General features: G+C 43.8%; 1 protein-coding gene and 1 pseudogene across 1 annotated transcript; both read left to right on the plus strand.

Moving 5' to 3' along the window:
- The first annotated feature begins 7,174 nt into the window (after positions 1 to 7,174).
- Positions 7,175 to 7,985, plus strand: LOC132991131 (ABC-type oligopeptide transporter ABCB9-like). The gene is made up of 3 exons (XM_061059764.1): positions 7,175 to 7,341; positions 7,453 to 7,581; positions 7,666 to 7,985. The coding sequence occupies exons 1-3, from the start codon at positions 7,282 to 7,284 to the stop codon at positions 7,912 to 7,914; spliced, it is 438 nt and encodes a 145-aa protein (XP_060915747.1). The 5' UTR covers positions 7,175 to 7,281; the 3' UTR covers positions 7,915 to 7,985.
- A 1,564-nt stretch (positions 7,986 to 9,549) lies between these two features.
- LOC132991490 (octapeptide-repeat protein T2-like) overlaps positions 9,550 to 24,723 on the plus strand; it is a 72,293-nt pseudogene continuing 57,119 nt past the window's right edge.

Raw genomic sequence — 24,723 nt, forward strand, 5'->3', positions numbered from 1 at the left:
CAGAAGCCTCCTCTTCCCTCCATCCTTGTCTCCTCCATCCTCCTCTCCTCCAGGAGCCTCCTCTTCCCTTTATCCTCATCTCCTCCAGGAGCCTCCTCTCTCCTCCATCCTCGTCTCCTGCACCACCAGAAGCCTCCTCTTTCCTCCATCCTCGTCTCCTCCAGGAGCCTCCTCTCTCCTCCATCCTCATCTCCTGCTACACCAGAAGCCTCCTCTTCCCTCCATCCTTGTCTCCTCCATCCTCCTCTCCTCCAGGAGCCTCCTCTCTCCTCCACCCTCGTCTCCTTCAGCTGCATTTAAGGAATCTGAAGATCAGTGGAGGTCATGAGGATTTGTCCCCTCTGTATGTTCTTGTGTTTGATTCGTTCACAGCGTCACAGTTTTGAATCAAACCACAGATAACTCCTCCTTTAGACACATTCTAGTTGGACAGTAAAAAGAAATCATTTGTGTGGTCAACAATCCAAACATGCTGCAAACGCCCACTCAATCTGCATTTGGAGAAACAGGCTCCACTCTGACTCATCAGATCCTGGCAGCATGTTGAAAACTGTGATTAAAAACTGCCCCTCGTCCCTGAATATTCAGTATTTAACGTCTCATGTTAATGAGGTCTTACAGCAGAAAAGATCACAAACTCCCCTCTCTCCTCGTCACAGCCGACAGAGCAGAGTTTATTTCATGAACATGAATCTGAGCAGCGTAAATAAATGCACAGAGTGGGACGGCGCTGTAGAGCAGGATTAATGTTGCTCTCACTAATTTGTGACATTCATCCTCCTCACACACAGACCTGTGCACATGTGGAACCAAAACACTCCTCAGAGCTGACCACAGTCCCTCTAAAGCTCCACTAATTACCTGCAGCTTAACCAGGGCTGTGTGTGTGTGTGTGTGTGTGTGTGCGTGTGTGTGTGTGTCCTGGAGTGTGAATATTCAGTGTGTATTAACATCATAATGATAATAGAAGGAGGCCATGTTGCTCATATAACCTGTTCGTCTGTCTTTTTGTTGTGCTACAATACCTGTAATTAATTTGGTGTGTGTGTGTGTGTGTGTGTGGTGACTGACGCTTCTGTGTGTGTGTGTGTGGTGGCTGACGCTTCTGTGTGTGTGTGTGTGTGTGTGTGTGTGTTTGTGTGTATGGTGGCTGACGCTTCAGTGTGTGTGTGTGTGTGTGTGTGTGTGTGTGTGTGTGTGTGTGTGTGTGTTTGTGTGTATGGTGGCTGACGCTTCAGTGTGTGTGTGTGTGTGTGTGTGTGTGTTTGTGTGTATGGTGGCTGACGCTTCAGTGTGTGTGTGTGTGTGTGTGTGTGTGTTTGTGTGTATGGTGGCTGACGCTTCAGTGTGTGTGTGTGTGTGTGTGTGTGTTTGTGTGTATGGTGGCTGACGCTTCAGTGTGTGTGTGTTTGTGTGTATGGTGGCTGACGCTTCAGTGTGTGTGTGTGTGTGTGTGTGTGTTTGTGTGTATGGTGGCTGACGCTTCAGTGTGTGTGTGTTTGTGTGTATGGTGGCTGACGCTTCAGTGTGTGTGTGTGTGTGTGTGTGTGTACATCAAACACACTGAATACTCAGTGTAGTTTTTAAGACTCTTTGATTTAACATTTCCCCGCCCTGTGGGTTTGGCGCTTGGCGGGTGTTAATGTCTGTCTCTGCTGATACGTTGATTTAATCTTTGACCACATAAAGTCGTAAACTCAAGTCAGACTTTGTCCTTTTCCTCGCGCCTCTCTGTTTGTTGGTTATGAGACCTTTGTGACGTCTTATCAGACAATGCAGCGTTTATTTCTTCTTCTAACACGTCATCACCAGCGTCTCTCTCTGAACGCTGTCACATGTTCCCTCCAACAATCATCAGCGTAACGTGGTGGAGGGTTCAAGTCCCTGTGAGCCGCTGTCCCTCCTCTAATGAATCTGTTCAATAACGGACACGTGATGTTCATCAGGTCGTTGACCTTCAATCATTAACCCCGTGTTCTCCAGAGCTCGTTGGATCTCTGAATCTAACTCCTCTCCGACCTGACGGACGAGTCAGAGACGACACTGATCCACTGGATCTGAAAGGTTCAGGTCGCAGGTTTAGACTGGACTTAAAGAAACACCTGAAATAATCAGAATAACTTTATAATGACTGACAGAGACAAACTCCTCCTCTCAGGAGAGACACTCCTCCATGATGACTTTTACAAGATCAATAAAACACAAGACGAGTCATAAAGACGGATTCACATCAAGAAACTTTATTAATGATTACAGGAACAGGATTCACACTAACCACATATTTAAACTCTTTGTTGTTCTAAAGAAGGTAAAGCGTTCTTCAGAGGAGGTTTCATCCTCTGAACATGAAGATGGTAAAGAAATATGAACAGTCTTCAGGTCTTATATTTGACATTTCAAACATGATAACAAAGCCACAGAGCCGAACCTTTACAGGATGAAGCTCCAGAAAGACTCAAACTCAGAACAGGTGATAAGGACAGTTATACGTGTCACGTTCAGGGGAACAACAAGGAACTGGACCCACGTGCAGAATTAACTAAATATATTTAATAAACAAAAACTTACTTCCAAAAGTTCAACAAAAAAAACACAGATCAAAAACAGAGAGCCACACAGGAGCACGAGCAAAAACTGACAAATACCAACAAACAATGAACTGACACAGAGGACAAGAAACACAGAGACTAAATAGACACATGGGGTAATCAGACACAGGTGAGACTAACGACACAGGTGAAGACAATGAGGGTCATCAACACGGAGGGAAACACACAGAGGCAGGAATACAATACAAGAAACACTGAGGACAACTACAAACTAAATCATGAAACACTAAAAGACACACAGAACTCAAGAATGAAACATTACCAAGAAAACACACTAGAACAAAGAAACACAGGTATAGGAAATACAAAATAAAAACACTAGAAACTAAGCTAGGAAACAAAGTGAAAATACAAACTACATAAGACCAAATCATGACAATACGTTGTTTTTAAGAGAGAGCCTCGTAGTTTAATTATTTCAAACTGATTGTATTTAATGAATTCATGTTTAAAATAACTTCAACAAAACAGAAACTGAGAAGAAGACCAGCTTTTTATGGCTCATTAATTATTCATTATTAATCCATCATTGATTGTTAAGGTGTTCAAATATCGGTTCAGAAAAATGAGTGAAATTTGATTCTAATCATCAAGATGTTTTTTTTTTTAAAACTACAGTCACAGAGATTCAGTGGTTAAGTCCTCAGTGGGAGTTCTTCTCTCACTTCTGATGCATGCAAACTGTTTCTCAGTGAAAGTGTGTGTTGGTGTCAGACTCACTGTGATCCTCTGCAGCCTCTTCTTCACTCAGAGAACAGGGACAGACTCTACCCCCCCCCCCCCCCCCCCCACCAAACAGATCTGAGCTCTGTCATAAAGACAACCAGCGACATCAGGACGACACAGTCACAGAGATCTTCTCTGGTAACATCTTCAGTGGGAGTTTATCCTCAGTGTTAATGACTGGAAACATCCTCTCAGTGAAAGTGTGTGTGTGTGTGTATGTGTGTGTTAGTATCAGGATCAGAGAACGACAGCTCTCCTCTGTTACAGTCCAGATTCACTCTGATCCTCTGAAGCTTCTTCTTCACTGAGAGAACAGTGTATGGATGTGATGGGGAGCATGCTGTGTATTCACCATCATCGAACCATATTGACCATAATCCAGACTCTTTCTTTCCCTTCCTCTTTTTGATGATAATGGCAATATCTGTCTTAGTATTCTGTTATGTAGAAATGTTTCTGAAGTTCCACTTGGTTAGCACTCTGGAAGTGCATGTGGCCTATGGTAAGCATGGCACTGAATGTTTTTTTTCATAGAACCAACAACCTCTTCTTGGAATCGGTTGCAAGATACTTTAAATCTTCGGGTGCTGGTTTCCTTGAATGTTTTTAAAGGTCGTCTTAATGATCTGGAGGCAGAAATATCTGACTGTAGATGTTTTAACTCGTATTGAACCTTTTTGATCGCTTTGTTGCTGATGACTTCTGACAGATTCTGATGAATGGTTCTTTTTGTGATTCCTGTATTTATGTTCATGTGTTTTATGTCTGAAAGCCTGTAACTGTCTCGGTCAGGACGCTCTTGTAAAAGAGATTTTTAATCTCAATGAGATTTTTTCCTGGTTAAATAAAGGTTAAAGAAAAAAAAGAAAAAAGAAAGAAGAGGGGGTCTTTCCAACCACTGAGGAGGAAGCAATCTCACCAACATCCAAGAGACTGAAACAGCTTTCACAAGAAGAGGAGGTATCCTCAGGAGTTAGTGCAGTGAGACATTCTTCCAAAGGTAAACTGTACACATAAACTGTTTTTTATTCAAGTTTTATCAGTATGCACTTTAATACCTTTTGGTGAATTGTTATTTATTCAAAGGTTTAGCGTTTCTTTATTTCTTCCCCCATTTGGACTCCCCCCACCTGGTGGTGTCCTTAACAACAGGAAAACTGTCCTAGGCCTAAATGTGGGTCTGTACATGTTAGACAGTATCACCAACAGATAAATGTTTAGTTAGAACCTATATGAACTCACTGTGTTGAAACATTGCTCTAGTACAGCGGTCGGGAACCTATGGCTCGCGAGCCATATATGGCTCTTCCGGTGACGGCATATGGCTCCCAGACAATTTTGAGTTGAAAAAAAAAAAAATTCAGTTTGGAACTGATTTTAAAATACTTGTGATATTTCTTAATAATACTGTGTCATTTTAAAGTAAACAGAAATTAGTTTTGAAGATAAATTTCACGGGTCACCCGTGGGTCGGGTCGGGAACCAATGGCTCGCGAGCATGTCCGGGTCATTGTAAAGGTGAAGAAATCAATTTTATCAGATAGCCAACTAGTTTATCCGCTTCAACCCTTCTAACGGAAAAGATGGCGAAAAGAAAAAAAGACGATGATTACCGTGCATTCCAGGCTGCGTGGACAGAGGAATTTGCATTTGTGGAGAGAGCAGGATCTGCGGTATGTCTAATATGCAATGATAAAATTGCATCGATGAAACGGTCAAATATAAAGCGACACTTCGATACGCGCCATGCTTCATTTGCATCAAAATATCCAGCGGGGGACAGCAGGAAAAGGGCATGCGAGGAGCTGCAGCGAAGAGTTCAGACGAGTCAGCAGCAACTACGTGTGTGGACCAAGCAAGGTGACGGGAATTCCGCTAGCTTTGCGGGTGCTCAGCCGTTTTGCAGCTTGCCTGAGTGAAATCAGGACTTTTCTTGAAATGAAAGGCGTCAAGCATCCTGAGCTAGACAACACTGACTGGCTCCTGCAGTTTCACTATCTCGTGGACATAACTGGCCATCTGAACCAGCTAAATGTGAAAATGCAAGGTATTGGAAATACAATCTCATCCCTTCAACAAGCAGTGTTTGCATTTGAAAGCAAGCTGGAAGTCTTTCTCAGGGACATTGAAACAGGTCGTCTTCTGCACTTTGAAAGACTGCAACAATTTAGAGATGCATGCTTAGCAAGTGACTCCACTCAACATCTGGATCTCCAGCAGCTAGCTGGCTTTACGTCCAATCTCCTGCAGTCATTCAAAGCACGTTTTGGAGAATTTTGTGCGTGCACTGGTCTTTTCAAGTTCATCACTCATCCACATGAGTGTGCAGTGGACAAAATCGACCTGACATGCATCCCCGGGGTCTCTATCGGAGACTTTGAGCTGGAAGTTGCTGACCTGAAGGCATCAGACATGTGGATGAGTAAGTTCAAGTCACTTAATGGAGAGTTGGAAAGTCTTGCGCGACAGCGAGCAGAGCTGGCGAGGGAACACAAGTGGACAGAAATGAAAACTCTTCAACCTGAAGACCAGCTGATTCTTAAAACTTCGAACGAGCTTCCTGTGACATACCACACAATGCAGCGTGTGAGTATTGCCGTACTGACCATGTTTGGCTCTACATATGCATGTGAGCAGTCATTCTCGCATATGAGGAACATTAAGACCAACCTACGCTCACGTTTAACTGATGGAAGCCTCAACGCCTGCATGAAGCTCAACCTCACCACGTATGAACCAGACTACAAGGCCATCAGCAAAACCATGCAGCACCAGAAGTCGCATTAAAAGTAAGACATATTTAATTTATTATACGTTAAAAATATTATATGGCTCTCAATGAAATATATTTGGCTTTTATGGCTCTCCCAGTCAAAAAGGTTCCTGACCCCTGCTCTAGTAGTAAGAAGTGGTTAAAGTACCATTTATTATGAGTTAATTTTGGTTTGAGAATCAAACATCACTAAAGGCCAAAGAGGGTGTAGTGTATCCAAAGGGTTTTCAAATACATCACACTTTTCTGGGTGTGGTTGCATAATACTGCTTAAGTAATTGCTCAATTAGGCTTTCTTAGATACAGGCTTTTCTAAAATACAAAACTTTTGACAGTATAGTAAATTCTCATAATAAAAACATAATGCCCCTGTAAGTCATAGTGTGAACCCATCTTTGTTTTCTCACCTGAGAAATGTTTATGTGATGGAGAATAATACAAATGCCTATTTATGCATTGTTCTCTGTGGGTTAGAGACATTATATTAAGCAAATGTATTACTTAATTTGCTTGATTTTATTTTCATTAACATATTTTGTATGGTCACTTGCAGGTAAAGCTGCCCAGAAAAGAAGACCCTGGCAAGAGACACAGGTGAAGGCTGTCGAGAAGCCCATGAATCGATTCATCACTTGACTGTGACTGTGTGAAATGTTTGAGGGCCGAACCGGAAGCTCTCCAGAACCGGGAATGGCAGACCTTGAAATTCTATGTCTACAACCGCATTACGGCCTACAAAAGGAGAGTGCAGGTTAAATAGTTAGGAGATTATCAGCAAAGACTGGTAAAGTATAAGAGATTTTGTTACATTCTACATTTATCAGAAAAACACTGCATCTCAAGGGTTCCAGAAGTGTTAAATGCATGTTGAATGCATTTCCTATGTTTACATTTACGGTTCTCAAGTGCTTACATTTTTAACATTCGAAGATTCCTTCTAAGAATACTACAAGGTAAACTACTGCTGTGCCCCTATCGATCATTCAACTAGCAGACAGATGTGTAATAACTTCTTCTTGGTATTTCACCTTTAGAAATTGACCAAAGAGGTGCAAACAACCCTTGCAGACGCCAATAAGGTAGCAGAAGAACCCATTTCCTCCATGAGGACGGTGAGAAGCTTTGCCGAACAAGAGCGAGGAGGCCAACAACTACCGCAGCAAGCTGTTGGTAATGTTCCAGCTCAACAAGAAACAAGCCCTGGCCTACTCCTGCTACACGTGGTCCAGCTGTGTAGGTACCAGCAGATCCTTACAGTATATATAGAAAGATGGAATTTGGATCTTTTCAAATAAATGTTTTTAAGTGTCACTGAGTTGAAACAACGATGTGTGTGTGTTTCAGATCTTAGAGCTGGCCTTAGAGGTTGCTATTCTCTATTATGGCAGTCACCTTGTAGTAACGGGTCAGATGAGTAGCGGTGCCTTGATATCATTCTTCATATATATGCTGGACTTGGGAGAATGTCTGGAAGTATTTCACTAGTTTTATTATTAACTATGAAAACACAAGATCGTAACCCTCCTTAACAAATACCTCCTGTGGTCTGTCTGACAGAATATTGCATCTGTTTACACGGGACTAATGCAAGGAGTGGGAGCAGCTGAGAAGGTTTCTGAATACCTGGATAGAACACCTAAACACCCAGCTGATGGCACAGAGGCTCCAGACACATACACGGGTCTGGTTGAGTTTAAAAACATCACATCTACCTACCAAACACGCCCGGAAACGGAAATTCTCAAGTTTTGTTCAGAGGGATGTAGCTGTGTTGATGACTGTTTTAACCCTCAGGCATCAGTTTAATTTACTACCCTCTTAAGTCACTAAGGACAAAAATGTCCACTTCCAAAAAACTGCTATGAAAATAGAACAGATTGATATTTAGGGCCGGAAGCACTGACAAGTGCGTAGGACCCTCTTGAAACCCAAGGAATTATTTTTTTGAGGTTCAGGTTCAGCAGGCTCTGAATGCAGTCATGAAGGAGTGCACGGTGCTGGTGATTGCTCATTGGCTCAGCACGGTGGAGAAGGCAGACAACATCATTGTGATCGACAAGGGCCGTGTGGCTGAGCAGGGCTCTCACAGTCAGCTGATGGAAAATGGGGAACTGCATTACAAGCTGGTGCAGAGGCAGGTGTTGGGCGTGGAGACAGGTTTGGAGGTGGTCAATGCTCCAAAGAAACAAAGCTGGTCAGATGGTGGAGGTCAGAAGAGAAGACAAAGCAGCAGCAGTGAGTCAGAGTGCACTTTACACTACTGACAATGAAAGACAGGTTATCACACACACACACAGACAGACACACGTGTGTTTAAATACCTCATCGTGCTCCAAAAAGAATGAATTACTCTTTTACTTTATTGTTTCCATAGGATAAGTTTCTGCTTTATATTGAATGAACTAGGTTTGACGATGCTTTGTGTAGTTTGCTTTTCAACCATATAACTTGAAACTGGTAATAAAGGGAAGGGGAGGGAACATATGTGCCTTTATATGTGAAACTCAATGCACTTTAGAAAGCTAATGTTGTGTGGGGTGAAGACAAATCAAAGCAGTACAAATAGAGATATAACTCATGTCAGTTTTAAAATCACTAGAAATGACAAACACTAAATAATAATACTCCATATTAGCCCTTAGCTTCAAGCTAAATGCTGCATTTTTCTTTTACTTCTAATGTGATGATCTGATTTACTTGTAAGCATGGATTGTGACACATTTTGTGTTTTGAAGCTTTAAATATGATGAGCTTTCTTCTCTGTTGTGTTTTTATAATATGATTTGGCAGTAGCCCGTTTCCTGCATGTGAACTTGTCTCTACGTGTGTGCTTGGTTTGGAGGAGTTTTGTCCATTCAACCAACTCTCCTCAGAGGTGTTTTATTTTAGAGAAATCAGCAGAACAAAAGCATTTTGAGTCTGATGATAATGATCTGTTAGGGAGAGGTTGATTGGATCCTGAGCCTGAAAGCAAAGCTCTGGATTTACCGCTCGATCTCCGTTCCAACCTCTCACCTGAGGTCATGAGCTTTGAGTAGAGACTGAAGGAATAAGATCGAGGATACAAGAGGCTGAAATGAGTTTCCTCTGGAGGGTGTCTGGACTCAGCTTTAGAGCGAGGGGGAGGAGCTTAGACATTCAGGGGGAGGAGCTCGGAGTAGAGCTGCTACTCCTTCACACCGAAAGGATCCAGGTGAGGTGGTTCAACATTTGATCAGGATTCTCCTGGAACCCTCCCTTTAGAGGTTTTCCAGGCCAACCCAACTTGGAGAAGACCCCGGGGCAGATCCAGAGTTCACTGGAGGGATTATATATCCCGTCTAGCCTGGGAACACCTGGGTTTACCCCAGGAGGAGGATCTGGAAAACGTTTCTGGGGAGAGGGAAGTCTGGGTGGACTTAGTTTAAAAACAGTGCTTCCAGCTTCAACATCTGGAACAAGATGAAGGACATGGTCTGCTACAGTCCGGTCATTCTGGACCCAAACACTGCTGATCCAGACCTCATCCTGTCTGAAGATCTGACCTGTGTGAGACCAGGAGAGAGACAGCAGCTTCCTGATAATCCAGAGAGGTTTGATTCTTACATCTCTGTCCTGGGCTCTGAGGGCTTTAACTCAGGGACTCACAGCTGGGACGTTAGCAGGTGTGTTAGCAGAGTCTGGACAGAGAAAGGGAAAACAAATTCTGTGAATACTGTCGAATACATTTAATAAACCATGTTGTATTGACAATAGATTATTGACATTACATACCATTATCAAGAAATTAACAGTTTCCTTCCTCTCTGGTAACGTCTTCCTCGTCAGTATCCACAACACTTTCTGTGAGAGACATACCATGTGAAGCTCATAATTGAGTTCAAACTAAACAAGAGGATAGAAAAAAATTATAGACAAAGGAAAGAACAAAGATGACAACATACCATGTGACCAATTGTGATTTCATCCAAGTTCTTGCCATGGAACTCAGCTAATCTTCCTTGCTCGAGTGCCATTAAAACCTTGCTGATTTTTGCCAGCTGCAGCGTCTTCTCAGGTAGTCTATAGAACTCACGATGGATTCTTATGTCATCTCAAGAAAGTTGGCCAGCTGGTCCATCTCTGTGTCTGTCATGTTTAGCACTGTTGAAAGGGTGGCAGCATGTTTTCGTAGTTTGGTGGATGTCAGTGACACGGGACACTTTGCACCACATGCTTTTGCAAAGTCTCGTATGCAGTCTGAACCACGGAAATGTGTCATAGCTGTGGGTCTTGTAAACAGGTAACTGTTGTCTTTAAGAACCCCGCAAGCCTCTCTGTACTTAACGAGGAGTTCTAATGCACACAGCATTTTTGGAGTCAAGAGAATAGGAACAGTTTTTTTTCTACTTCAGAGAGTGCCCAGTCAACATCTTCGTGAGGATCAGTTGTGTCCCTTGACAAAAATGCAGACAAGGGCATGGCTGCCACCTCTCCTTCCCTGCATCCCTTAAAGAGGATGATCTGTGATAAACATACCTTTGTAAGGTTTGACCAAGCCTTTGTAGAACAATTTTCAGAAAGCGCACTGCTGCACTCATCATTCATTTGACTGAGAAACTGATGCATTTTTTGAGCATCCTCAGTGAAGAGTTCTGGTGCATTCCACTTTGCTTCAGCGATGTTCCTTAGGACTGTTGCAGATATCATCTCGTTCCACTTCTCACTGTGGACTTCTTGAAACTGAGTGGCATTCCTTACCAGCTCTTCATCGTTTAATATCAAACCTTGTGCTTTCAAGAGTTTGCTGACTTTAACCAAGGCATTCCCAAGTTTATTTGCCAGTGATGGAATCAAGAATTTGTTTGTGTCACTATCAAAGCCACAAGTAAACTTGACAGCTTTGACCGTCTCCAAGTAATTCTTAGGATTTATGAAATCCTCCATTTTTTTCAAGGTAGTAACTCTCCTGGCATTTTGAATCAGTCTTCCCAATTCCTGCATCTTCTCTCGGACACATTGTTGATTCTTTGCTGACATACCACTTTTGTTTAACAGGTGCTGCCCAACATCAGTGATGACATGGCCATTTCTTATTATTTCTGTGATTGGATCAGGAATCATGGCACTGATCACTCCCCACAGTTGTTTAGATATACTTGAAGGCACAGGCCCAGTATATGTGCACATGGACTGGACTTGGTTCTTTCCTGGCTTAGGGGTGACTGACGAAGGTTTGACGTGACAACTTCGCAGGTGTCTCCACAGGACCTTTCTTAAAAAGTCCTTGGCAGTATGCACAGAGCATGAAATCATATCCTTTGGCTTCTGTGTGTGTGTGTGTGTGTGTGTGTGTGTGTGTGTGTGTGTGTGGTGGCTGACGCTTCAGTGTGTGTGTGTGCATGTGGGTGTGTGTGTCTGTGTGTGTGAGATCGTAGATGTGCAGACAGTCTATGGGCGTGCAGCGATGAGCTGGATTGGCTCAAGTCGTCTTGGCGGGGGCGGACCCAGGGGGGGTGAGGGTGACCCTAAACCCTAAAATCCTTAATCATTTTATTCACAAATAACTAATCTCAGCCGTCTTCTCGTCTTTGTACATAAATAATGATTCTGTGATGGCGTTCACATTGCGTTTCAGCGTTGCAGAAGTACGGAACAGCTGGAGCTCCACATACACAAAGTCAGACACACACACACAGCGCTGCGCTCCCTCACTGGCTCAGCTGATCCCGTCTCTCCTCTGTAACGCCACCTGTCACTTCCTCGCTTCATTCTGCCTCTGTGACGTTCACATTGAAGGTGAAACGCCAAAGAGGCTTAAATATGGCGCCTTGAAGCTGCAGATATTTTGGTAGCATTGATTTAAAAGCTTATTTTAACGGAGGCTTTCGATGTTCTCCATAACTGAAAACAACATTCAGGTTATTTTTTGTGCAGCGTTCTTATGTTTTCATCGTCTCTGTGGAGCGTTTCAGGAGGTTGGTTTTCCTGTTCTCTGTGTCGAATCGATCAGAAGTTAAACTCAGCGCTGACCTGCTGTCCCGTTTGTTTTAGCTCTCCTCACATAAAGACTCCCACACACACACACACACACACACACTCACGGCTCAGTGTGGGTTTTAAAGCCTGCAGCAGCTCTCCATGTCAGCTGATCTCTGACTCAGACACAGTTTCATGGCACTCTCGCTGTAACAAACTGAGGACACATTTTAACGTGCGGTTTTCTTTTGTGGCTGATCCACGGTCTGTATATAACATGGACGTAGTCTCAATGACGTCAGTGTTGGTTTCTGAAGAGGAGGTATGAAGCCCAACGATGGCGGTCGCCATGTTGGAAATGCAGATGCTACTTAACTTTAGATCAATCAAGAAACAGGAGGCGGTGCTAAGATGCTTTTTACATCGTGCTTTAAAAACATGCATTTGTGCTTTAAACAACGCCCTTTGAACACACTTTGGCGCTTTGAACAACACGCTTTAAACACACTTTTGCGCTTTGAACGACACGCTTTAAACAACGCCATTTTAACAAAACGCTTTGAACAACGGCCTTTAAACACACTTTTGCGCTTTGAACAACACGCTTTAAACAACGCCATTTTAACAAAACGCTTTGAACAACGGCCTTTAAACACACTTTTGCGCTTTGAACAACACGCTTTAAACAACGCCATTTTAACAAAACGCTTTGAACAACGGCCTTTAAACACACTTTTGCGCTTTGAACAACACGCTTTAAACAACGCCATTTTAACAAAACGCTTTGAACAACGGCCTTTAAACACACTTTTGCGCTTTGAACAACACGCTTTAAACAACGCCATTTTAACAACACCCTTTGAACAACGCCATTTTAACAACACCCTTTTAACAACACCCTTTAAACAACGCCATTTTAACAACACCCTTTAAACAACGCCATTTTAACAACACCCTTTGAACAACGCCATTTTAACAACACCCTTTGAACAACAGCCTTTAAACACACTTTTTCGCTTTGAACAACACGCCATTTGAACAATACGCTTTAAACAACGCACTTTGCACTTTGCTATGCAGAGAGTTTGGAGCCCTTTTCAAACATCGTTTTTGTCTGTATTCGTATTCAGACGTTCCTGTAAATGTTTACTTAAACTTAAGTCCTCCTCCTCCGTCCGTCTGTCTGTCCCTCGAGTGCAGCTCAAATCTTCCTCGTAAGCCGTTAAAAAGCCAACATTAAAGAGGAGCTTAAATCTGTGATCGGGCCTCTCTCTGCAAACGCAGCTAATGAGACTTCTTTTATTCTGCAGTTTGACCAGAGTTCAAATGTTCCCTCACAACAAATTAGATAAAAGGAGTGAAACAAACTGAGGATGAAAACAACAGAACAGAGAGAGAGGCCACTTTCAATTTGTTCAATTGAGACAATCTCGCAGACTGGGGACATTTAGCATTTTTATCTCGTCTGCTTAATCCCGTCTGCAGACTTTTGATTTGGATTGATAAAAAGAATGAGCTGCTGTTTCAGGAGATCTTAAAAGTGAAGCTTTGTACTTGTGTGTTCCCTCCTAAGAGTGGACGAGTCGACGTGTCTTTTTTTTTCTCTGTCCTCTAGTTTTTTATTTATCAGATACAGATGAACGAGTATCTCAGAGGAATCGATCTTCTCACCCACACAGCCCTCTGATTTCTCTGCAAGAAAAGCAAACAAGAAAAATCCTGATTAACATGGGACTCTATGGGGATTGACTCACTGTAGGAGGCAGCCTCTAGTGGACACTCGAGGAACTGCAGTTAAACACACACATTATATATTTTCATAAACACACTTCACCATGTTCCTCTAACTCTAACATGTGTCTCTAGTCTGTCTACAAACCCCCCAATGATGAGAAAAGTCCATCCTTTCCGTCTTTTACCTGCTCCACTTTTCAGAAAATGTGTGCTCAATCAGGCCGTTTGAAGATTTTCCCTTCATGACATCACAAAGGGCAGTCGCCCCTCCCCCAGGTGGGTGACACTCCCACAGCTAGGTGTTTGTTCTGCCCTCTGAGTCTGCCTTCTCACCATAAACAATAGGACATGGAGCGAGAAAGTACCGAGTACACCCAAGCCCCAAATTAAAAAAATTACATATTTAAAGGTACAGGCACAGAAACAGCCTGTTCTGAGCAGGGCTGAAATAGAGGGGTTTATAGACATGATCAAATACAGGATCAGAGTGGATTTAGAACAAGAAACTTCACACACATGTTTTGAGGAGCTCTGAGACTTATTTAAACTAAAGAGGAGGAGGAGGATATGTCACCTTTAAAGAAAGAAGAGGTCATTATTAAGTCTGAGTTTACTTTGAGATCTACCACCAACTGAAAGAAGACTTAAGAGAAACGAGGACTACTTCAGGTACCGGTCTGTCTTTTCTTCTTCTTCATGACTCGGCTAACAGAGACCTGGAGGACGTTTATGGTGTTTTCACCATGAAACGATATAAACATAAAGAGAGAGCCGCCCGGAGGTCAGGGGGAAGTTTTTTCTGTTAAAAGCACTTAGTTAAAATTAGACTGACGCCTTCAGAGCTGCAGAGAAGTCCTCTGAATAATTCACAGGAACACGAAGAGAAACAAGGATTTCATCATGTAGGAGCATTGTTGGTCCGTACCATATCTGGGCTGATGCAGGAATAAAGAACGTCTCTATGTTGGACTGCACGCTCACACAAGTAGAGCGACAAAAAGCATCAACTTTGAAGCAATAAATCTTGTTGTGTTTCTGCAGTTTGAGCTCCCTTCAGTGACTGAGCTCTTTGTTTACCTCGGACACATTCAAACAAATGGCTTCATTAGCTTTCTGAGCACATTCACACGTCTTCTCTTTGAGCTTCTGCGTCCTCATCCTTCAATTCAGCAACGACTCACAGATTACAATCTGCACGTCCTGCAGGTTTCCTCTCTGTTCTCTGTTTGCAGACTCAAAAGTTATTCCCCCCAAAAACACGACAAACACACGTTTTGTTATCTGCAGGAATAATTGACTGCACAGAGCGGCATATTTTTTCTCCTCGGCTCTATTTAAATGTAAAGTAGGAGGATTGGAAAACAAAAGTGCAAACAAATAAGAAGATTCATCATCACCTGGATCTGTTTGAAGTCAGTAAAAAAAAAGAACAATCAGGATGGTGCGTGTGCTTTAAATGTGATGCTGAATCATGTTGATGCATATCTGAGATGTGACATCACAATCACAACAAATACATAACGTCATGTTTAATGCACAGAGACTACAGGAGAAGTAAGAGGGGATCCATTTATGATAATTCAACTGAGTGTTTACAAAGCTAACTTAAATACAACCGATCCTCATGATCCATCTCAGGTGATTTGTTGATCAGCTATCTGACAGAAGTTCAAATGTTTTAACCCTCAGGCATCAGTGTAATTTACGATGAATAATTATCTGGAATTTAACCCTTTAAACGCCAGTTTGATTACATGATTCTGGCATTTAAAGGGTTAAATTCCTAAAAATGATTGAATGTTTGGTAGTTTTGAGCAGTGCTGAAGTTGTTCAAGAGATTTATGCAAAAAAAAGTAGAAAAAAATATCAATCTGTTCTATTTTTATAGCAGTTTTTTGGAAGTGGACATTTTTGTTTTTTTCCTGTGACTTAAGAGGGTAGTAAACATGTTTCAGTGTTCTATTGATCTATTTAAAAAAAAAAAAAGTGTCGAGAGAGAGACTTTCTTACAAAAGAAATGGTGCCATATGCACTAACACAGACAAAATGATGGCCAGATGAAGAGGATACATTTGACCAAATGGACAAAAATGTCCATAATGGTGCATGAGCGTTAAATGACATTTTTTGAAAGAAGTTGTTTGAGAGCTTTCTCCCAACTGTTCACGATACAGAGACAAAAAAAACTAAAGCTGTTAAAAACTAAACCAAAGCAGAAGATTTTCACATTTATGTCATGATTGTCGGAGAGGAGAGGTGGACCCAAGTGCAGAATAAACTAAAAGTATTTAATAATCAAAAACTTCCAAAAGTTCAACAAAAAACACAGGGATCAAAAACAGGGAGCCACACAGGAGCACAAGCAAAAACTGACACTGCAACAAGCGACAAACACATTTAATGAACTGACACAGAAGGGACGAAACACAGAGACTAAATAGACACAGGAGTAATCAAACACAGGTGAGACTAATGACACAGGTGAAGACAATGAGGGCAATCACAATGGAGGGAAACACACAGAGGAAGGAATGGACACAAGACAAGAAACACTGAGGACAACTACAAAATAAATACATGAAACACTGAAGACACACAGAACTCAAGAATGAACAAAACACACTAGAACATAAAGAAGGAGGAGGGCGGTGGTTGTTGGGAACGATGGTATATAAATCTTTTTGTTCACTTTCTATTATTTAAATATTTGTGAGACAACATGGAGAATGTGTGTGTGTGTGTGTGTGTGTGTGTGTGTGTGTGTGTGTGTGTGTGTGTGTGTGTGTGTGTGTGTGTGTGTGTGTGTGCATATGGCAGTCAGATGTTTGAAAAATCCACATAAATAATTCATGAGTACTCTGAAAAACATGCAAACATACGACGAAACACACACACACACACACACACACACACACACACACACACACACACACACACACACACACACACACACACAAGTGTTACTGATGTATGCCGCATCAGCACAGTGTGTGTGTTTGTGTGTGTGTGTGTGTGTGTGTGTGTGTGTGTCAGACGTGTGAAAGATGCAAAAGGACAGGAAATAAAAACCCTGACACACATCTTTGCAGGATCATTCCCGTTCTTCTATCTTTGTGAGGACCGCAGTCAGCCTGTTTTAAATAAAAACATCTCTTACTCCTCTTCTGTGTCGTTTGTCGATTCTTGGAATAGACGGGATCCAAAATAACCAGAGGAAAGTGTTGGTGTGCACCCTGCAGTCTGACTGTTTGTAAGATTGATATCAGACCCTCATAGTGTTGTACTAACCGAGACCAAAACAGGGCTAATGCTCCAGAAACAGACCCAGTGGGGCAGGTTGGGCGCCGTCCGATGGCTCAAAACTGTGGCGCTGACAGAACACAGCGCACTCTGACTATGTGGAAATTAGCAGTCATGGCAGCCTAAGGATTGTGCAAACATGACTGACACAACATGAGAGCGTGTTTTCTTTTTTAGCATGCATAAAAAAAACAACGGACTCAGTGTGTAAAGGCCTTTAGACTTCATGGAGGGACTGCAGCAAGACACAAACCAAACATCCCGCTTTTAACCGTGGCTTCCTCCATCGTGATGATGCTGTTGTTGTTTTGTGGCGTTGCCATGGCAACATCTCCTCAGCGTTTTCAGTCAGTGAAGCCGGCTGTGTGAAGATCTCCGAGGAGCGCTGCTCTGCTAACCCAAACTGTGAAATGATAGCAAAATTCATCACAGCCTGTCAGAACCTGTCAGAACCTGTCACACACACACACACACACACACACACACACACACAAAGGCACAAATACAAAAACACTTGTGTTAATCTCATACACACGCACACACTATAAAATAATAAATAACACTTTTTTTTAAAATTATTATTATTTATTATTATTATTATTTTTTTTTTATTATTATTATTTATTATTATAATTGTTTTTTATTTTATTTTGCTGTTCCCGGCCTGGACGCTGGTCCCGGCCTCAGTCCTCTTTAAGTCTCCCTCATACAGGTGTGTTCAGGTGTTTCCCTCCTACTCATGTCCGCCTGCCTCTCGGTCCTCCTCCCTCTAGAGATACATTTCAGAGAGTGAAAAAGAAAACCTTTTTTTTATCCTTCAGTCTGACTCCATTAGCGCAGTCCTCCTTTTCTCCTCTCTTCTGACACTTTGCTCGTTTTCCTTTCTGAACATTTCTTTTAAAAACTTCCCCTCTTTTATTTCCTTTTTTTCAAAAGGCCAAAAGATGGCTTCAAAGTCGTCGTCGGCAGATTGAAAATGGAGCTCCTCGTTCTCTGCCTTTTTTTCACCCTCCATCAAATCTAAAGGGAAGATGAAAAAAGCAGACACTATTATGAAGATGAAAGATTGAAGAGCGGAGTCAGGGCTCAGAGGACAGGAAATAAAAAAAAACACACACAGAGAGAGCAATGTCAGCTTTGTGTTTGAAGGACGATTAAGAAAACTCCATAAAAAATCTCACATTTATCTCCTGAGTGTGTCTGTCAGCGAGCGCCGAGGTTACACTCACTGAAATGTGTTTTCTAATAACTTTCATTACACGTCGTTATTTCAGGGTCGGTGTCACCTCCATTAAAGAATAAATCCACTCACACCTCCTCTGATGAGCCTCGTAAAAAAAAACCTAAAGGACTCGCTGATAACCGAGGAATCAAACCTCTTACCTTTAGATTCACTGTCAGGAAGAGTCAAAATAATGATTCTCCTGTAAAACAGGCTTAAAGATTCCACCTCCTCCTCTTCCTCCTCCTCTTCCTCTTCCTCCTCCTCCTCTTCCTCTTCCTCTTCCTCTTCCTCTTCCTCCTCCTCCTCCTCTTCCTCCTCTTCCTCCTCTTCCTCTTCCTCTTCCTCCCATCTCAGTTTCCTCCTCCTCTTCCTCTTCCTCTTCCTCCTCCTCCTCTTCCTCTTCCTCTTCCTCTTCCTCCCGTCTCAGTTTCCTCTTCCTCCTCTTCCTCCTCCTCCTCCTCTTCCTCTTCCTCTTCCTCCTCCTCTTCCTCTTCCTCCTCCTCCTCTTCCTCTTCCTCCTCTCGTCCTCCTCTTCTTCCTCCTCCTCTTCCTCTTCCTCCTCTCCTCTTCCTCTTCCTCCTCTTCTCCTCTTCCTCCTCCTCTTCTTCCTCCTCCTCTTCCTCCTCCTCTTCTCCTCTTCTCCTCTTCCTCCTCTTCTTCCTCCTCCTCTTCCTCCTCCTCTTCTCCTCTTCTCCTCTTCCTCCTCCTCTTCCTCCTCCTCTTCTCTTCTCCTCTTCCTCCTCCTCTTCTCCTCCTCCTCTTCTTCCTCCTCCTCTTCCTCCTCCTCTTCTCCTCTTCTCCTCTTCCTCCTCTTCTTCCTCCTCCTCTTCCTCCTCCTCTTCTCCTCTTCTCCTCTTCCTCTTCCTCTTCCTCCTCCTCTTCTCTTCTCCTCTTCCTCCTCCTCTTCTCCTCCTCCTCTTCCTCCTCCTCTTCCTCCTCCTCTTCCTCTTCCTCCTCCTCTTCTCCTCCTCTCCTCTTCCTCTTCCTCTTCCTCCTCCTCCTCTTCTGCTCTCCTCCTCTTCCTCCTCTTCCTCCTCCTCTTCCTCTTCCTCCTCCTCTTCCTCCTCCTCTTCCTCCTCCTCCTCTTCCTCTTCCTCTTCCTCCTCCTCCTCCTCCTCCTCTTCCTCCTCCTCCTCCTCCTCCTCTTCCTCTTCCTCTTCCTCCTCCTGTAATCACTCTGTTTAATCCGTTTCTCTTTTATTGCTCCTTGGTTCTTATTATTCTTTCCCTCTAATCTATTTTCTTCCATTTTTCATTCCCAGCCGACTTTATCTCAGCGAAGAGTTTTTATATTTGTTGTTTATAAAAAAACATCAGTGAAAACATTTTTTTAAATCCCAGAGGCTCGTTTACGACGAGGACTTGTGTTATCAGTCGAGAACAAACATGGAATATTTTGACTGTCGGCTAAAAACCCTCTCAGACGTTTGTTTGGTTTATGCCACCAGCTGCTTCCTGTCTCTGTTTAAGAGTCCGACAGACACCTTCTGCTTCTGTCAGGGGTTTGTTGACAGCTGGATGACATTTGAAGCAGAGTCAAGTTTTTTTTTTTTCAATGATTTTATTTTAATTCATTTTACCTCAAACAATAGACACAATGCAGACAAGACAGTAACATACATCTTTAACCCGTCTTACAACAGCACCGTACTGACACCCCCCCCCCCCCCCCCCCCCCCCCAGTGCAAAGCAACATCTAGATGTCATCAAATTCATGTAGAGACAAGAATAATAAGAATAGTAATTATAATAATAATGATGAAAGCGCCAAAAGAAATAAACAAAATAAAACCAAAAGACATAATCATGGTAACACTTTGATAAATGAATCAAATTTGATTAATTCATCAAAGTGTTACCTGAGTCGAGTTTTCTGGCACCAACGAGCCAGCTGCATGGAGAGTGGAAGGATGGAAGAGGCTCCAGCAAACATCACCTTTATCAGAGCGACGTGTTTCAGTGTTTGGTCTCTGGATTTTGAAGGTCTTGTGCTCTAATCGGATGTTCGTGGCTATCTCTAAGAGCCGCAATATAGGCGAGGCGGCTGCTGGACGAGGAGCCCGGTCCGGCTGGAGCTGGGGCCGACTGGTAGTGTCGGTGCTCTCACTGTTTGTCTATGGACACAGACATAGAGTCTGTTTTCTGACAGGAATTTACAAGATCAATTCTGGAAGAAATCTCTGAATCAGTTGAGGAAACGGTCTTATGAAGTAAACTTAGTGGGAGTGGCCTGCGGTGCTGTGCATTCTGGGAGTTGGTGTCTTTCATCCACATGAGCCAAAAAGACACTTTCTGACTTTTCTCTGTCAAGAAGGCACCAACTTCAAAATGTATTTCACATGTCTACATATATGACCCGATGTCAACACAGATTCATGTTTCAGCGGGTGAAGTGTCCCTTTAAGTTGTAAATCGAGGACGTGTGTGTATGGAGCTGGTTTTCAGCATCACTTTAATGAACGTTTCTTGTTTACTTTGCAGAATTTACTCAGAGAGAAGTCGTGATTGAATCTGGCTCAGGCTGGCTTTTTCTTCTCCTCCCCCCCTCTCTCTCTCCCTCAGTCTGCTTCTCTTTTTTCTCCTTTAATCATCCTCTCTTTCCCGCCTCCTCATTTTTTTGTCTTGTCCTTCACACTCGTCTCTCTTCCTCTCCAGATTCATCCTTTTCTCTCTGAAATCTTCCTCTTTGCTCCTCCTGTTTGTCTCGTCCTCACCTCCTACACATCTCTCTCTCTCTCTCTCTCTCTCGCTCCCTCTCTCTCTCTCCCTTTCTCTCTCTCCCTCTCTCTCTCTCGCTCGCTCTGAGTGCTGTAGGTAATTGACATTCAGCTTGTGTTTGGGCTAAATTGAATGTCTCTGTCCATTACACTGAGTGTCAAGCAGCGACTTGACGAGGCGACAAACCAATTACAGCCCACAGAGGAGCAGTGAGACGTCTGTCTGTCTGCCTGTCTCACCCTCCCCCCGTCCATCTGTCTGTCTGCGTCTTTAAATACACTTAACAATGTTTATTTAACGACCTGGTGTCCCGCTCATTCAAGTTCACCTGAATATGGAAAGAACAGATGAAGATGGAGGATGGAGGGATGAATGGACAGAGGGGAGAAGAAGTGTTGAGTAAGCATGTTTACAGAGAGACGGGGGGCTGTGGTGAGGTCTTTGAATGAACCCTAAGGCTCATGGGATTTGTAGTCACAGAGGGTGAGGAAGTGTGACGCACAAAATGAATGTGGCGCCTTCTCACCTGCTCACCCAAAAGAGTCAAAAAGACGAGCACAAAGGGTTAAATACTCCACTAAGTGCACCTCTCTGCTCGCTGAGATGACCTTAGTCAAGACACCCGGGCAAAACCAACTTGAGAAGGAGACTATATGTTTACTGAAGAGCTTGTTTCCATGGCAACGATAAACATGTCGTGTCTGTCATGGCGGCCGCGGCCACAAGACATGTCCCACTATACAAGACCTCTCTGGACTTTCTGTCTACGTCAGTCCCCAGAACTCGTACTGAGTTTGGGAAGAGGGCCTTCATGTGCTCTGCTCCTTCCGCATGGAACAGTCTTCAAAAAACACTCAAATTGCAGGAACTCGTCACTATTAATGATTTTAAAACTCGGCTCACAAGTTTTTTAATGACTAACTTTGGAGTGTGTAAATGTTTCACTGCATAGTATTTTATCATCATCACAGAATTTAGTGTGTATTGTGGTGTTGTGTTTTGTTTTTGTTTAACATGATCTCATCCCCCTCCTCCTCCTCCTCCTCCTTCTCCTCCTCCTCCTTCTTCTTCACCTTCTGGACTGTATTTGTCTCTTTTTCTCATGTCTGTGCTTTCTTTTTAGGTTTGTCTTATATTTCTTTTTTGCTGCTGTCATTTTGACCAGGCCTTGCTCAAAAAGAAGTCATTTGATCTCAAACAATTCTGCCTGGTAAAATAATAAAATAAACCTGCTCCGAGACAAGACCAAGACCAAGACCAAGACCAAGACCAAGACCAAGACCAAGACCAAGGCAGGGTGAGACCAAGACCAAGACCATGACCAAGATCAAGACCAAGACCAAGACCAAGGCCAAGGCAGGGTGAGACCAAGACCAAGGCAGGGTAAGACCAGGACCAAGACCAAACCAAGACCAAGACCAAGACCAAGACCAAGGCAGGGTGAGACCAAGACCAAGGCAGGGTAAGACCAGGACCAAGACCAAACCAAGACCGAGACAAGACCAAGACCAAGACCAAGACCAAGACCAAGACCAAGACCAAGGCAGGGTGAGACCAAGACCAAGGCAGGGTGAGACCAGGACCAAGACCAAACCAAGACCAAGACCAAGACCAAGACCAAGACCAAGACCAAGACCAAGACCAAGGCAGGGTGAGACCAAGACCAAAGCAGGGTGAGACCAGGACCAAGACCAAACCAGGACCAAGACCAAACCAAGACCAAGATCAAGACCAAGACCAAGACCAAGACCAAGGCAGGGTGAGACCAAGACCAAGACCATGACCAAGATCAAGACCAAGACCAAGACCAAGACCAAGACCAAGACCAAGACCAAGGCAGGGTGAGACCAAGACCAAGACCAAGACCAAGACCAAGGCAGGGTGAGACCAGGACCAAGACCAAACCAAGACCAAGACCAAGACCAAGACCAAGACCAAGACCAAGACCAAGGCAGGGTGAGACCAAGACCAAGACCAAGACCAAGACCAAGACCAAGACCAAGACCAAGGCAGGGTGAGACCAGGACCAAGACCAAACCAAGACCAAGACCAAGACCAAGACCAAGACCAAGACCAAGACCAGGGCAGGATGAGACCAAGACCAAGACCAAGACCAAGACCAAGGCAGGGTGAGACCAAGACCAAGACCAAGACCAAGACCAGGGCAGGATGAGACCAAGACCAAGACCAAGACCAAGACCAAGGCAGGGTGAGACCAGGACCAAGACCAAGACCAAGACCAAGACCAAGGCAGGGTGAGACCAGGACCAAGACCAAACCAAGACCAAGACCAAGACCAAGACCAAGACCAAGACCAAGACCAAGACCAAGACCAGGGCAGGATGAGACCAAGACCAAGACCAAGACCAAGACCAAGGCAGGGTGAGACCAAGACCAAGACCAAGACCAAGACCAGGGCAGGATGAGACCAAGACCAAGACCAAGACCAAGACCAAGGCAGGGTGAGACCAGGACCAAGACCAAGACCAAGACCAAGACCAAGACCAAGACCAAGATATTTAGGGATCGAGACCAAGACCAAGATCAAGACCAAGACCAAGACCAAGACCAAGACCAAGACCAAGACCAAGACCAAGGCAGGGTGAGACCAGGACCAAGACCAAACCAAGACCAAGACCAAGACCAAGACCAAGACCAAGACCAAGACCAAGACCAGGGCAGGATGAGACCAAGACCAAGACCAAGACCAAGACCAAGGCAGGGTGAGACCAAGACCAAGACCAAGACCAAGACCAGGGCAGGATGAGACCAAGACCAAGACCAAGACCAAGGCCAAGACCAAGACCAAGACCAAGACCAAGATATTTAGGGATCGAGACCAAGACCAAGACCAAGATCAAGACCAAGACCAAGACCAAGACCAAGACCAAGATCAAGACCAAGATGTGATGATTGTGTTTAGGGGGCGTGTCCCTCACTTAGACCGGGAAGGCCGTAACCGGGGAAGAAACATCATGACCATTATGAAACTCGACCTTCAAAAAGTGGTCTCGAACCTGGTCTCGAGACGTTTCTGTCCCCCTGACGTCCTGTCGTCACCCAATGCATGCTGGGAGCCGGTTGTGTGTGACAGTATTGAAACGTTATCATCATCGTTCCTCCGACACAGAAAATACAGACGACGATTCTCTGCATTTAGACGCACATTCAAAAATAAATATTAAATGAGTAATTCAATATTTATCCCCCCCCCCTTTACTCCCCCCCTCCCCTCCTCCTCCCCCTCCTCCCCCTCCCCTCCTCCCCCTCGTTCTCTCCTATAAATTTCACTCAGCAGTAAAGGGCGAGTTAATGGAGAGATTTATAGCAGGCTGTAAAACCACAACGCGTCTCTCTTCATCTCTTTTCTCTCCATTTCATCCGTGACTCCATCTTTATATCCTGTCTGCTTCCCCTCCCTCGCCCCCCCTCGCCCCCCCTCCCTCGCCCCCCTCTCTCGCCCCCCCTCTCTCTGTCATCACTCTTTTAGAAAACAGACCCTCGTCATTTCTCTTTTTAACGACGTCACCCATCACTCCTTCTTCGTCCCTTTCCTCGTCCCACAAATCAACGCTTTCTAAAACCTCTCCATCCTCTTCTTCTTCTTCTTCTTCTTCTTCTTCTCCATCCTCTTCTTCTTCTTCTTCTTCTTCTTCTTCTTCTTCTCCATCCTCTTCTTCTTCTTCTTCTTCTTCTTCTTC

The sequence above is a fragment of the Labrus mixtus genome, chromosome 16 (genome assembly GCF_963584025.1).
Source record: "Labrus mixtus chromosome 16, fLabMix1.1, whole genome shotgun sequence".
NCBI lineage: Eukaryota > Metazoa > Chordata > Actinopteri > Labriformes > Labridae > Labrus > Labrus mixtus.

Bases quoted from the DNA above. Each gene is read 5' to 3' on its own strand.
- LOC132991131 (XM_061059764.1), top strand. From the start codon at position 7,282: ATGTTCCAGCTCAACAAGAAACAAGCCCTGGCCTACTCCTGCTACACG. The intron at 7,342-7,452 runs GTAGGTACCAGC...TGTGTGTTTCAG, and splicing joins GCTACACGTGGTCCAGCTGT to ATCTTAGAGCTGGCCTTAGA. The intron at 7,582-7,665 runs GTATTTCACTAG...TCTGTCTGACAG, and splicing joins ACTTGGGAGAATGTCTGGAA to AATATTGCATCTGTTTACAC.